The following is a 15,008-nucleotide window of genomic DNA, read 5'->3' on the forward strand; positions in this document are numbered from 1 at the left end:
GCTCATCAAAAATTGTTTCGGTAAATGAAAAATGAGAAAAAACTGTCAACCAGTTTTGTGCAGTTAATGTAATCTTGGCTCAAAACCAGATCAGGACACTACAAAGGAAAAAAAGGTAAGCCCACTTCACTTATGAATGAGAATGCAAAAAATAAAATACTGGCTGAATAATCTAACATGTACTAAAAGATATAGTTTATCCCAGCAATAAAGGAAGATTTACCAGAGAATGCATAAAAGTTATTCATCACAGTAGACTAAAGTAGGAAACCCATGCATCTCTTTCAATAGATGCAGAAAAAGCATTTAATGTAGTACAACATCTATTTAAGATTTTATAATTAAAAATCTTAGCAAACTAGGAATAGAATAAAGAATAAATAAGTACCTAAAGCCAGTACCCAAAAATCTACATCAAACATTTTTCCTAATGGAGGAATTTAGGCACATTCCTTTTAGGATTGGGAACTAGACCAAAATGTACAATTACTGCTACTATATAACAGTGCTGAAGAGTCTAACCAATGTGGGAAGAAAAGGGGAAAAAAGAGGTTTAGTGAGTTGGAGGAAAAGATAAAACTGCAATTATTTATGAAGTGTATGATCATCTACAATGACAAACCAACAGAATAAAAAAACCCATTAAAATGAATAACAAAATAGAGCAAGGTTATCAAAAATAAGATCAACTTAATAAATTTCTAAGGTTGCTCTATGCCAGTGGTTCTCACCTAAGAGCCATTTTGCCTCTCAGGTAGAGTTGATCAATTTAACAAGTTAAAATTTTTAAAGATATTGCCATTCTTATTTCAGTTAAATTTGGATTTCAGGCAATAATAATTTGGTAAAACATGTCCCATACAGTTTGGGAGATAAAATACTGGGTTTCCATGTTTTCTGTGGCAACCCCACCCTCAGGGAACATTTGGCAATGTCTGACGACATTTTATCACAACTAGGGAAGGAGTGCTACTGGCCTCAGATAGGTGGAAGCTAGGAATGCGGCTCACATCCTGCACCGCGCAGGACAGCCCTCACAGTGAGCATTACCCAGCCCCAAACGGTAATAGTGCCGAAGTTGAGAAACCTTGTGATAACCTACCAGAAAATGTAATAAAACTCAAAGATTATGCACAGTAGGAACTGTCTGAGGATTGTTCCTTAATCAGTAATTCACAAAGTCTCTATAGAGAAAACTGTGAACCTAAGAAAAAGCAGAGATGGTTGTAAAAACACAGAGAGATATTCCATGCTCTTGTGAACACGTGACAGGTCGGTTCTACCTTCAAAATCGGTAAATTCTTTGCGACTCCAGTCAAAATGTAAGCTGGTATTTTTCAGAGGTTCAATAAACTTATCCTAAAATTTACATGAAGGAATAGAGGATCTTGAAGAGCACAGCTGACTTTGAGGGAAGAAAATAGCGGAGAATTGCCTTGCTAGATATTAGGGCACACTGGAAGCCGTGGTAAATGGGACAGTGTGTTACTGGTTCAAGAACCAGAAAGGAGCACTCAGAGACAGACCTTTGTGAACTTAACATATTTCAGAGCTGTCACCCATCAGCAGGAAAGGGCGGACTAACTCACAACTGACATGAAAAAAATAAAAATACAAATTGGCCCTACCTGATACTATATAGAAAAATGGACTTCCTAAGGGTTCTACACTAACCCTTTCATGTCAAAAGTAAAACTAAATAAAACTAATAGAAGCCAATGTTAGTGGGCTAAAAATGAGGGGGAAAAAAACACAAAAGGATTGGTGGTTTTGATAATGTCAAAAGAAAGGATTCCTTGTCAGCCAAGGTTGCAGGTGGACCAAAATAACAGAGTGAGAGGAGATTCTCACCCTACCTCAAGCGAAGGCAGAGTGACGTCCAGATGAAACGAGGGACTCTGGCAAGTCAGCAAGGAGGAAGAGCGAGGCCTGCATGAAAAATCAGCAAACAGTGTGAATGGGCAATGAACCGCCACAAACCTAAAAAGCCAAGAAACATGTAAGGGATGCTCAGACTCATAGTAGTTAGAAAAATGTGAGTTAAAACAACAAACAATCTCACTTCACACTCGGCACATTAATAAAAATTAGAAAGCTGGATAATGGCCTGTGTTGCTGGAGATTCTCTGCTGGAGGGAATGGGGTACAGAGGCTGGGGGCAAGGTTTCAGGGGAATAACTTGGCAGTATGGGGTCAAATTAAGCACATACACAACCTATAATTCAGCTGTCCTGCTCCTGGGTACATGCCCAGAGAGATTATCAGAGACGATGAAGGGGATGTGGGCAAAGACGCTCACTGTGATGATGCTTGTGGTCGGAGGAGAGTCAATCACGTGTTCACCATTGCGAGTGTGGGTGGGAAACAGCCTGCACACATGCAGGAACTGGAATGGGTCAGATGTGCACAGAGGAGCATCTATGGGTCTTTAAAGGCACGACAGTGGGAAAAAACAAAAAAAGCAAAGACTTTCAGCCAACAGCATTTTATAAATTAAAAAAGAATGCATGCAAAAACAATATATGCTTCACAAAGACACAAAAATAAGATGCACTTCAACATGATCGTGTGGTTGCTGATCGTATGAGTGGAGAATGGGAAAGAGGCATGAGGATAAAAAGGAGTAAGATAGTAAAAAGGCAAGAAAGCTCCTTGCAAAGATTAGAAAATTCCCTGAACTGAGGAGAGTAATTCAGCTTTTGGCACCTAGGGCCCAGACTCCAGAAAACAAAGCAACAAAGAACAGAAGGCGTGATGGGCTTGGCGGAATCCAGAAGAGAGATTTCCACGCCACGAGCCACGTGGGGAAAGACTGTCCATTGTTTGAAGGAAACTGTTTTCCCCAGACGGGAAAGACCCTCATGGAGGAGAAGGAGTTGGGCAGGAAGGCAGCCCTAGGGAAACTGTGATCAGACTCTCCAGTGCAGGAACCCGTTTTAAGTTACGCTGAGAACAGTCCCTTCTCAGCATCTGTCCAGTATGATAACGGGTCGGGAAGTAAGGGGAAGTAATGGAGAGCAGCTCTTCCCTGAGGCCCTGCAGTGGGGGCAGCAGCCACCTTGGGAGGGCGAGTAGCCACAGCTGCCCTGAGCAGCAGCCTGCCATGGCTGGCCCTGCACAGCCCGCTGCTCCCAGGGCGAGTGATGAGGTGGAGCTGCTGAGGAAAGGCCATTACCACAGAGACCTCATTGGCGTGCTCAGTCCAGCACAGCAAAGGGAACGTTCAGGAAGCACATCATGCCTCTTGTGCATGAGAATGCTTCCTCACCTCCCCAATCCAAAGTCAGAAAAATCAGATCTAATTTCAGTGTCTTTTCCCTCGCCACTAGCGAGGCTGAATTTTGTGTTTGGGCTATCCTACGTCCTGTTAGCCTTGGTCAGCCTCCTCCCTCAGTTACATGCAACGGCAATGTCAGCAGGTGTCACTAGGGACTTGTAAAACTTACTACCCAGGTTTGTATTTTGCTTAATGAGGAGGGGGAAAAGGTTAGTAAGGAGAGGACAGAGGCAAGTGCTTTTTAATTTTTTTAATTAATTGCTTTTAAATTATAGTTGATACAGGCAAGTGCTTTTTAGATGTTCACGTAAGGGCTTTATGTCCTGCATCCGAGTCACCCATGCCTGGAGAGACCAGCATGGTTCTTCAGTGGTGCTTGAAATCTAAAGGCTCAAAGACAGCCTAGGAAAAGCCATCGCTCTTCCAGTTCCATTAAGACTGAATTTCTGGGAAGAGAAATACCTGCAGTCAAGGCCAAGTCTTGGCTGGACGCCATGCAAGCACATGCAGTCAAAATTGAAACACCCATCAATTGTTCAGACTGGCCAGAAAACACTAATTACTCCCCAAACATGACTGCACTCTTGAAAATGCTCATGAATCACACACTGAGTATTTTGAAAAATGTTAAAATTTATTAATAGTAGTTAACATTACATAGTTAATTCAACTAGTTCTTTATTGTGCATGACAACATCTTCACTAGACTGAGTGCTTGAGGATTTGAGATCCACTTATGCAGTACATCCCAGTCAAAGGTGGATATTCAGTGTATTTACATCAGGCAAAGCAGCGTCACCGAGGAACTGTCACCTATTTGTGGGAAGACCAACATTCAAATGCATTTTCCAGCATTCCTTTTTGGAAACCAGCAACACACATTTAATAGTCATACATACAACTCTACCTTTAAGAAAATGTGCAATCTCATAGACGGTGCTTCTTTTTCAAGTTTAAAAGTTAAAATTTCTACCTATTTCTTAGGCATACCTAAATCTAGACACTCTTCTCAGTACAAGTTTGATGAACGTGTAAAAACTGGGTGCTTTTGTCGCATCTTACCATATTTGTTTGAATCCTTGCATCATATTCAATAGTGCCACAAGGCATTTCCTCTATCGTTTAGTATTCAGGCTTGATGTGTGTGGGTATGTGTATTTTAGGGCAAGTGGGCTTTCAGATTCACAATCAACTGCACTCTCTTGAAAATAGGGTCTGGAAGGCTTTATGCCACTCCCACCCCCAGATGTTTGAAATAAATACCTACCGTGTATAAAAACAGCTCAGCCTAGAGAAGCCAGTACACACCGGACATGGAAAACAAAGGCTTCTTATAAGACATTTAGAAAACCGATTTTGTGAGGAGGTCACAAATCCACCCAAAGTGTTGTCCCTGAGGTTTTGTTTGTTCAATTATTTTGGTTTGGTTTTGCTATCAAGAGTTAAACACAACTTTTTAAAATGTTTTTGGTAGCTTCCTTTGTCTTGTTAGAGATTTAAAATACTACTGACAGCCCTAAGGATGTAGTTTCCTGAACAATGAGTCTGTTTGAAACGATTGCCATCTCCTTTGGTTAGCATCCAATGTGATATTGTCCCGGCGCAGTCTCCAGACAGAGTAGCCATAGATGCTGTGGCTTCTTCAGGGCACAGGCTCTGCCTCTCTCATTCTGCAGGGAAAGGAGCCAGGAAGGGCTGTTTGCCCATTGGCTCACTCACTCTGAAGAGGCTCCCCTTCTCTTCCTGCAGGCGAATGAGGTATTTCTAGTAACCAGTCCATATCTCGCCTTCTATCCTTTAACTATACTAATCTACTAATGAGGAAACCTTGTGTGTCTATATACATAACAAATTAACATATAAATACATTACATACAGTGTCAAGATGAGGGAGCAAATGTACTTCATGAACTAAATACATTTCAAACATAAATTAAGATGAAAATACAGTTGTTTCCACTTCTGCAAGAAAAAAATTTAAAAACAGACCAAAGAAGTCCCTCTCCCAAAGGTCCATTTCTCATGGATAACTCATGAACCCACGAGGAGATGTGAAAACAAGCCCATTCGCAGGATGCATCAACTTGGGGCTTCCGTTTTGCTTGCTCCAACTTAGGATGCTTTGCTTCCAGGGACAACATCCACAGGAGCCCACCAGGCAAATGCTCGAGGCTGAGACTGAAGAGGCACAGCCACATGGCCACCCATGGACTCCATGGATTTCCCTCCACTGCTGCCTCTCCCTCACCACCCACGTTCTGCCTGTGAAAGAACCAGACTCAAGTTAGTGGAGACCCCCAAGAACTGAGAGGTGAAACAGTACCAACCTCCATGCTGGGGGATGCTATCCATCTAGAAATGTCTGGGTCCAAGGTGAAGCAACGGTATCTTTTCATTTAATGTCCCCATCCTATAGGGATTCTACAGGGACATGGAATTTGGCCAGGGGGTCTACTAAAGTTAAAAATTTGTTTTCAGTTTTAAGAAACAATGGGAATGGTTGTGACAAGTGTGGACAAATCCTTACTTCCAATTGTATTTATCTCAGGAGGGACAAGGCCTGGGCACCTAACTTTCCAGTGAGTAGGAAGAGACAAAACCCCAAGCGACAGGGTCCTCTCTGCCAAGGGAAAGCCAAGGGGTCTGTCTGTGACACAAGGGACGGCATCTGATAACTTAAAGCAGGGAACAGGAGGAAGCAAAGGCAGTCTCTTCCCATGGACTTTATCGCTGTCCAGCCTCACGGATGCGGCAGGCCACAGCAGTGATGAGAGCTGCACCCTTCCCACTGCCATCCTCTGACTCCAGGAAGGACACATCACATCTCGGAGCCAGGTCCTTTACAGTCTCATGCATCACCTTGGCGAAGCTGGAGAGGTTGGGAGGAGAACACAGAAAGAAGACCTTAGTCATGACTGACTTGTGTCCTCAGAGATGAGACTGTAAGAAGTGAGGCTGGAAGCCCAGGAGTGGTTAAAGTGGGGAAGAGGTTGACAAGCTGCCACATATTAGACACTTACTGTGTACTGTGTATCGGAAAACGAGGCTCGGAGAGGCTGGCCATCTGCCCAAAATCTATGCCACATGAGGCAAGTAAGGAGCTAAGATTCAACTGTGGGACAACTGTCTGAGATTCTGGGGAATTGTGTTCTTAAAACTAATCAGGGAAAGAGAAGTCATGGAAGCTGCAAGTATGTTGATAAGGTCTGGAGGGAAGGACAAAGCCCCACACATTCTATTTTCCGAGAGTATGGACTCACGTCTAGCTCAAAATGCCATTAAAGATAAAAGGAGCAGGCTTAGATGGGACTTCATGATGGGACAGATCATTTTGATACGGGGCTAGAGAAAGGGACTGTCATCATCTGCCCCAGCACAGCAGGGTCAGGATGGCCGGCCCCATCTGTGAAACCAATAGCTCGGCTCCTGCCACCCCAGTTCTTATCTGACACTGACACTCCTATTTTCAGAGATACTGATCACCAAGGAAAAGGCCTTACAACTTCTTCAAGGGCCACTCTTTTCACTAATTACAGACTCTGGGCAAGTCTCTCAACTCCTTGAACCAATCACGGTGAGAGCAGGCAACAAGTCATTTGAGGGGTCAGTCTATCCTCACTCCATCCCACCTACCACCACCCAGGCCAGGCACACAGCTCTGTTCTTTTAACTTTGAGCTGAAGAGCTTCCAGGGGAAAGAAACTGGAGCTCTCCTGACTTCAAAGTAATTTATTCAAACCATATGCAAATGAATGAAGAAGTGAGAAGATAAACGGTTGAAGAGAAGAGAGAAAGGAGCAGAGACGGAGAAAGATAGGAAAACAATTAAAAGAGAATTTAGCATTTTTATACTTAGGAGGAGGCAATGACATGACACTTTTTCTATAAAGCACCAAATGGTAGATATGCTCTCAGCTTTGTGCACCAACTTTAGAGCGGCCACAGACAATGCATAAAATGAGTGTGTGGGGCTGTGTTCCAATAAACCGTATTTACAAAAACAGTTATGGCTGTAATCTGCCAGCCCTCACTCTAGATTGCAGAAAGAAATCCTGCTCCAGAATTCCACTTTGTTTACTAGAATGTTCACAGGAGCACTGTTTATAACTAGAAATAATCCAAATATCCATTAGCCATAGGATGAACTACAGTATGCTGCCCAGCCCCAAAAATTAATGACCGACAATTGCAAACGTCCACATGGATGCATCTCAAAACCATAGATGCTGTCTGGGGAAAGCCAGTCACAAAGAAGAGAGGCTACACGAGTCTCCAGGATGGCAAGTCCAAAACCAGGCAGAACTAACACATACAGACATACAAAAGGGAGCAAGGGACTGAGCCGCCATCGACTTCCTCCTCCAGGGAAGAGGGGAGGGTGTGCTGGGGAGGGACTCAGGGGGGCTTCCACGCTCAGTACAATGCAGGCCTACTTCTGGTAGTCAATCTTTAAGTCAAAATAAACACATTATATCATTATATACACTCTTCAGAATGTCTGATCATTTGCTGTAAAATAAGGCAGAAGGGAAAGCAAGGAAGAACAGAGAGATGGAGGGAGAAAGATGGACGGGGGAGTGGAGGTCAGGCACTCACTGAGGATGTAGCTTGTAGAGAGTCCCATCCACGCCCACTGTCACTTTGAGAGTGTCCAGCCCCCGGTTTTCTCGTATTTTGTCCACAACGGCGGCCATGCCTGCGCCACAAAGCTGGGCTGCCCGCCGTGCCACCACAGTGCACACCTCCTTCACAATGATGCTGTCGTCACAGGTGCCCTCGAGCCCCAAGTGGTGCAGAATGGCGCGGACCTGCAGCAGGGCCAGGCAGTCGCTGAGGCGAGAGGGAGATGGCAAGCGGTCAGTCACACGTAAGAGGGGCTGGTGGCCTGCCACCCCAGGGACCAGCTCCTTTATTAGGAGAGGTTCCCTGGGGACCTAGCTATCTGGGAACAGGGCAGAAAGGCCGCTGCCCTGAGAGGTGGCTCCCGTTCTTGAACAAAGTTCAGGGTCCTGTGTTTGTCCCACTGGACCACAGAGACTCTTCCTGAGTGTGACAGCAACACTTAGAAGAAACAGCTCCCTGTTCCACTTTGCCCAGGCAAGGTAGGGCACTGCAACTACAAAACTGACACTCAAAATGGAAGGAAAGTCACTGTCGATGCATGCTACTCATTTAGAAATAATAAAGACAGTGATAATGCTTGTATGTGGCAAAGCTCTTCATAGCCATTTTCTCACTGGTATTCATGAGTCAGCAGGACAAGTACCAGCCCCCGACATTAGATCCCTGCTCTATTTCGACCCCTGCCCCCAACCCATGTTGTTCTCAGATCTACTGGTGTACTATTTACAGAACAAATGTAAATAAAATTGTAAGGAGAAAGAAATCCTATTGTATAAAGGGAACTATTTTAGAAGCCTGGAATCATCTTCTTGCACACAGACATGCCAACTAGAATGTATTCTTTCTATTCACCAGTACAGATAAATGCCCTAGGGCCCCACTCATATCAGTTGTCCAATTCCTGTTTTTCTACACAGCCTGTGAGGAATGCACAGCATTCATTTTCAAGGGGCTCTGAAATTCACTGCTCTCATGAGGCAGACTTTTCTACCATGAGACCAGAGGCCTTGTCTGGTGAGCGGCTGCACAGCGTATTTCTGCACTGCCGTCATGCAATCCTGGTTGCCCTTTTACTGTAGCTGACAGGTAAGAACCCTCCCTCTGAGCATAAATGCTTTAAAAGATTACCTTCCTCTGTGCATTCCAATTTATGCCTATGAGCATGTATCTATCTACCTTTGATGGTTAGTCTAAAACCCAACAATGTGACATTTTTTTCATGGGCTCATGCCAGCTCAGCACGATTTTTCACGAGAATGCTAGGTATTTGTCCTTAAAATACCAGCATCCATAAGATTCTTTACATAAGCATTATAGATACAATGTGTTTGCTACTAAAATGACCCTTAGGTAAGACATGACCTGATCTTACTTGAGCTATGGAAATCCTTCAGTCTGTCCATGTGAAGGTGGATATGGTCCCACCCTACACTGGGACCTAAATTCTTACCTCTCAATCTGAGACAGGAACTTGGTTTCAAAGATTCCCCTTGTCTTGAGCCGCTCTGAGATGCGGCCACGGAAGAGCAGCCCACGTTTGGTAAAATCAATGAGGATGTTTCGGACAATCTCACCCAAGTACATGCCACTGATCATTTTTTCGAACCTGTTAACGTGGGTAAGGTTTGTAGAGGTTAAGTAGGAAGGCGGTGGGATGTGCTGAGACGGCCAATGCATTAGAAGGTAGGGGCATGCAAATTTCCCATGTGGGAAAAGAAATGCTACTTGATTGATTCGGGCAGGATTTCTGGTGTGCACACACCACAGCCTTCATCAGAACTGACCACACTGCCTGAAGTCCCAGGAGGGTCCTCGAGATTGGCCCCACCTTCTGGGCTAGTCTCCTTTCCAAGGCTTATTCCCAATTCAAGAAAGAATCCATACCCAAACCCCACCACACTTCCAGGAAAAGGGTAGGACGCCGAGTCTCAATTCTTAACTGTACTAGGCATTTAGCATGATTTCTCTGCAATCTAATCAGTATCACTTCAATAACTAGTGCCAGCTAGAGACCCTGTCCTGCCACAGCTAAAAGTGGCATGAGGGTCTTTTGGCTCTGCACGCTGCCTCTAGAAAAGTTGGTCACCAGCTCCAACCAAGACCCCATAGCCACTCCATCTTATCTTGCCCCTTCCCCTTTAATGAATACATACACCTGTATGGCCTCTGAGGCCTTTTAGCCTGTGACCTCTGCTCTTGACAAAGTATATTCTGCAGAACTATGGTCTCTGATTAATCCCCAGAAGACACTACATACATCTTCCTAACATGAAGTGTGCTCAATCTTACACTTACTGTTTCTTGGCTCAGAGCTGCCCCACCCCACCCCACATACTAGGGGCTGGCGACTTGTCCAGCCCTGGCAATAGGGGGCGCCACACAGCGGCTGGATGGAGGAGGAGGAAGAGCTTGTTCCCCGCGGCTTCCTGTCCCTGTGGGTGCTGCCTGAGAGGGCTACACTTCTGCACCCTGGCAGCAGCCAGTGGCTCAACTGTCTGTTTTTCTTCACTGTCCGTAACCCAGATTTGAACACTCTCTGACCTGTTCTCAGTCGGGGTAGTGGGGGCCGCTTCTTACATTAACTCTGTGCTCCTCAGTGTTCCCTTTCAGTCTCTAAAACCTATGTGACCCATTCCCTGTAGGATATTCTCCTGGCAACTTCTAACTGTTGTGATTTGTTTTCCCAACTGGACTTTGAAAGCGTCATAGTCCAAAAGGGAAAAAGGATTTAACCCAGAACTTTCTCCAAGGAAATCTCTTCTATTAGCATCTCAAGCGAACGAGTGCCCTGGGATTTGCTGTGGTGAAGGATCTGCTCACTCATCACCCGCCAATTCTGTGGACACGTGCCAGGGCCACACGCACTCAGGTACCTACTTCTGTTTGCCAGGGTTGAGAGAAAGCTCATCCACAGCCACATCAAACTCTGTGCGTAAGTCATCTAGGCATCCGTTGTCCCCAAAGGCCCCCCACTCCATGTTGACACACATCTGCCCCTCGTCGCCGTCCACCAGCTCCATGTTCCGCATCTCCTCCATGTAGCAGGCATTGCTGCCTGTGCCTGCCAATCACACGAGGTCAGGGCCTCACCCAGCCCTGTCCTCCCACCCACCCCAAGCTGTGGGTCACAGCGCAGCAAGGACAGCCCAGGGCCTCACCCACAATGAGACCGACTTCACAGTGAGGGTCTTCATAGCCACAGGTCATCATAGTCCCGACTGTGTCATTCACCACAGCAACAACATCCAGGTCAAACTCCTAAGAGGGCAAAAGCAGACCCCCTAGTCCACAGAGGAACTGCAATATTCTCCCTTCAGATGCTCACAAGGGAGATTTATGTGTGTTTATCAGACCATCTCATACACACAACTCATTCTACTTTCATCAGGTCTCTGAACAAAGCCACTTCCTCAGAGCGACCTCGCTGGTTGTGCTATTTAAAAGAGCGCCCTTCCCTACCCCACTCACTCTGTCCTTGCACCACTTCATCCTTCATCACAGCTCTACTCCACCTGGCACAGGCCCACAGGTTTGTTTACATAGTATGAGAGTTTGCGGTCATTCCTGAGTCCCTGGGGCCAATGGCAGGGCTGGACATGCAGTGGACGTGCAGTCATTGCTGAGGGACTGAGTTAATTTTCCCCCTAACCAATGCAAATGTGCTCAACATCTCCCACACTTCCCGAACCAGACCAGTTTGGGCCTCATGCCATGTCTCTCCCACCTCTCGCCGGTGGATGGCTTCCTTCAGCAGGGTGACCACATCCTCACCCTCGCAACCAGACGCCTTGAAGCCTTTAGTCCACTTGAGGAGAATGCTCTAAAAATCACAACATGAGCATAGATGAGGATCTCAGAGAAGGGCTCCCAGGTTTCTCCCAGGGCACAGGCTGTGCCTCTAGTTCTTAATCTCACAAGTTATACAGATTCCATTTCAAGACCGATCATCTCATCCACAAAGGAGTCTTAACCTGTTTCACTTACTTGGATTTATTGAGCACTGACCATGCATGCGGCTCCATCATTTAATCCTCACAGCAAACTGGTGAAATATTTATCTATCATGCCCCTTTTATAGGTAACTGCAGCTCTGGAGTGATTCACCCAGGTCCCACAGCTTGTGGGAGGGGCGAACTCACCCCAGGCCCACCAACAGTAATGGTTGGGCCTGTAAGCACCACACCACTGCCCCTGCCTGTGACTTGAGTTCTATATACCTATTTATTTCACTGAGAAAAGCCATTTATTTACATCAGAAGGGTTGGAGTATATCTCTTCATTTCTAAACTCCATTGTGGAGTGAACAAGGGCCCTGCCCGTAGTTGGGATGACATCTGGTCTCACCACCGCCCAGTAAGGGAAGCACTCCAGGCTCCTCAGAGCCGCCAAAGCCTCTCACCTTTAACATGGCCCTTCGCCATGTCACAGGGCCCTCTGGGAGCAGATACCTGGTGACTTTGAACATGGAAGAACTTTCTCAAGAATGTTCCATGGTTCCCTCTTAGCTGCTGCAGCCCAGCAGAGAACAAGTGTCAAGAACTCCTAGCCCATTCCTGTGTGACCAGAATCCATAAAAGGGCTGTTTGCTTGCTTTCCACTCACTTTCACGGCTTCTGCAGGTCTTGCTCAACTGCTCATGCTCACCAGCCTTGCATTTCATGGCCCAGGAGTCTGGTATCACAAGTCAACTGGGATATGTCACACTGTGTTCAGATCCCAGGAGATTTGGAAAAACCAAGTACTATACCAGTCAGTGCTCTGGTCTACATACCTCCATCCAAACAACTGTGTGCTTATCTCCACTGAACTTTATTGTGTACAAACTAGCTTCACATCTCTTGACAGAATTTTCTATTTGGCACTCTCAAGTTTACAGAATGTTCAAGTAACATTCCAAGTGGTCCTTAATAAGACATGCAGAGACCTCGAGCGCCAGGGAGACTTGCCCCAGGCCACCAGTCAGTCAAGGCAGCTGAAGACTTCTGGGCCTCAGCATCTAATTTTCCCGTAACAGGATGGCCTCACCAGAACAGAAGCCTGCTTACAGATAAGATAGAACAACAGAACCTGGCTTCTGCCTTACTGCTCTGACTTTTTACAGTTCTAGACTGAATACATGCTCCTTGCAGAAACTTAGAACACAGGGAATAAATCTAATACAATGACCTAGAATCCTACAGTTCAGGAAGAAACAGCTAATGTGTCTTGGGGCCACCTGATAAATATATAAAGATAAATACATATTCGACATGAAGAGCAAGATGTGTGTGCTTAAAAATATTTCAGTAGGAAAGTGTAGATGTATATATACTGGAGTGTTGTATTTCTATCTTCCTATTAATCATATTTTTGGTATGTTTCTTCAGAGATAATATTTTTCTTAAAAGCTTTTAGTTTTAATACCAGTATTTTCCCATATCACTGAAATTTCTTTAAAAAAGCTAGTTGCAGCTATGAGGCAGTAAATGGCTCATAATTTGTTAACTATTTCTTGACTGTTGAACCATTAGATTTATTTCAAATGTCTCTGTTATAACAAGTAATGTTTCATTAAATATCACATAACTATTTATCCACATGCTTGATAATTCCCTTTGGGAAACTGATGCAAATGAGAAGGTTGAAATCCCAGTACACTGACACTGAAAAAAATAATATGTTGAGGCAAAGGAATTAGAAAGCTTATAGAGAGGGAATTGGAGGAAGGGGTCAAAAGGTACAAGCTTCCAGTTATAAGACAGGTAAGTACTGGGGATATATGTACTGCACAGCAAGGTGCCGACAGCTAAACTACTCTGGCATACCTGAAAGTTGTTAAGAGTTCTCATCACAAGAGAAAAAAAAATTTTTTTTTCCTTTTCTATTTTCTTGCATCTATATGATATGATGGACATTATTGAAACATCGTGAAGATCATTTCATGATCTAGGTTAAATAAGTCAAATCATTATGCCGTATGTATTAAACTTACATTCTGTTACATGTCACCTCAAAACTGGAGGGAAAAAAAAAGAAAAGAAGAGCTGAAAGCAACACTGAACAAATGTTGATTGATATATGTTTGGAAACACTGGGTTAGGCAGGGTTTTTTCTTTGCAGGAGGTCCTAAACCTTAACTGTACTAGTACATCTGGTATATTTAGCTCCCAGAGGGGAGGAAAAGGAAGCATTTACAGAACTCAGCTGAACAACATGGGCTGCTGTGCCAGGGACCTTGTAGGCAATGTTGGCTTTTTCTTACCACTGGGCCAGCTCACAGTACCTGTGACTTGTCCCACCTGCATGCCCTTCTCCTGCCTGGCCTGCCCGCCTTTCTTCCCCATCAACTCCTTCTGACTTAGATGATCCAAGTATCCCTCATGCTTTCCAAGCATAAGCTCAGTTTAACATCACACGGCACATCCTCAGGGCTCTGGCATCCCACTGGTGCCACACTCCAAATAGCAGCTCTTGCTTTTCTGAGCTCCCTTCACCAGCCCAGTTGGTCTGTAATCACCTAAAGCAGGAACCATGTCTTTTGTACCTGGCAACTCCGTCCACAGCAGTGTCCACTTGTAGCACGCATAAAAGCTTCTAGACCAACTGAGACAAAGGAACAACTGCTTAAATAACAACATTATAGCATTCTGACATCTAATTTACCAGTCATTGAACCAGGTCAAGCCCAACCATAACCTATTCAGGTCTCCTACGCTTCTCAACACACCCACATCCCAAACTGGGAGCACCAGATCTGCAATCAACTGCTTCATTCTTCCAAGGCAAACTGAAAGAGAATGAAAAGCAAAGGGGGGACTAAAGAAGTGCCAGGGCATCTAAACCACAGGACATGAATGAAAATGTCCTGGTCCTAAAACGAGTGCCTGAGGGGCAGTTGAGCATAATCAAGAGCATGGGCTCAAGCATCAGGCAAAGAGACTTCACATCTTGGCCTGGCCACTCCTAAGCTTTATCTGGTGCAAGGTACTTGGCACCTCTATAGAGATGCTGTTTTCCTTTCTGCAAAATGGGTATGTGAACACCTACCTTATATGGTTGCTGTGAGGGTTATATGAGAGAGCGCACATAGGAAGCCTAGCATGGTCCTGGCATAGAGTGCCTAAAAAAT

At 45.0% G+C, this 15,008-nt stretch overlaps 1 protein-coding gene across 6 annotated transcripts in view; it reads right to left on the minus strand.

The window, feature by feature from the left end:
* Positions 1 to 3,890: 3,890 nt before the first annotated feature.
* The window catches only part of HK2 (hexokinase 2), a 55,010-nt gene continuing 43,892 nt past the window's right edge, over positions 3,891 to 15,008 (minus strand). For all 6 annotated transcript variants that reach the window (XM_017648529.3, XM_017648530.3, XM_037027227.2 and 3 more), the window contains 6 exons: positions 11,625 to 11,720; positions 11,059 to 11,158; positions 10,778 to 10,961; positions 9,351 to 9,506; positions 7,874 to 8,107; positions 3,891 to 6,146 (listed from right to left, as the gene is read on the minus strand). In XM_017648529.3, coding sequence (XP_017504018.2) covers positions 6,002 to 6,146; positions 7,874 to 8,107; positions 9,351 to 9,506; positions 10,778 to 10,961; positions 11,059 to 11,158; positions 11,625 to 11,720 — 915 coding nt within the window. In that variant the 3' untranslated portion in view covers positions 3,891 to 6,001. The remainder of the gene's footprint in view (positions 6,147 to 7,873; positions 8,108 to 9,350; positions 9,507 to 10,777; positions 10,962 to 11,058; positions 11,159 to 11,624; positions 11,721 to 15,008) is intronic.

The sequence above is a fragment of the Manis javanica genome, chromosome 1 (genome assembly GCF_040802235.1).
Source record: "Manis javanica isolate MJ-LG chromosome 1, MJ_LKY, whole genome shotgun sequence".
Taxonomy (NCBI): domain Eukaryota; kingdom Metazoa; phylum Chordata; class Mammalia; order Pholidota; family Manidae; genus Manis; species Manis javanica.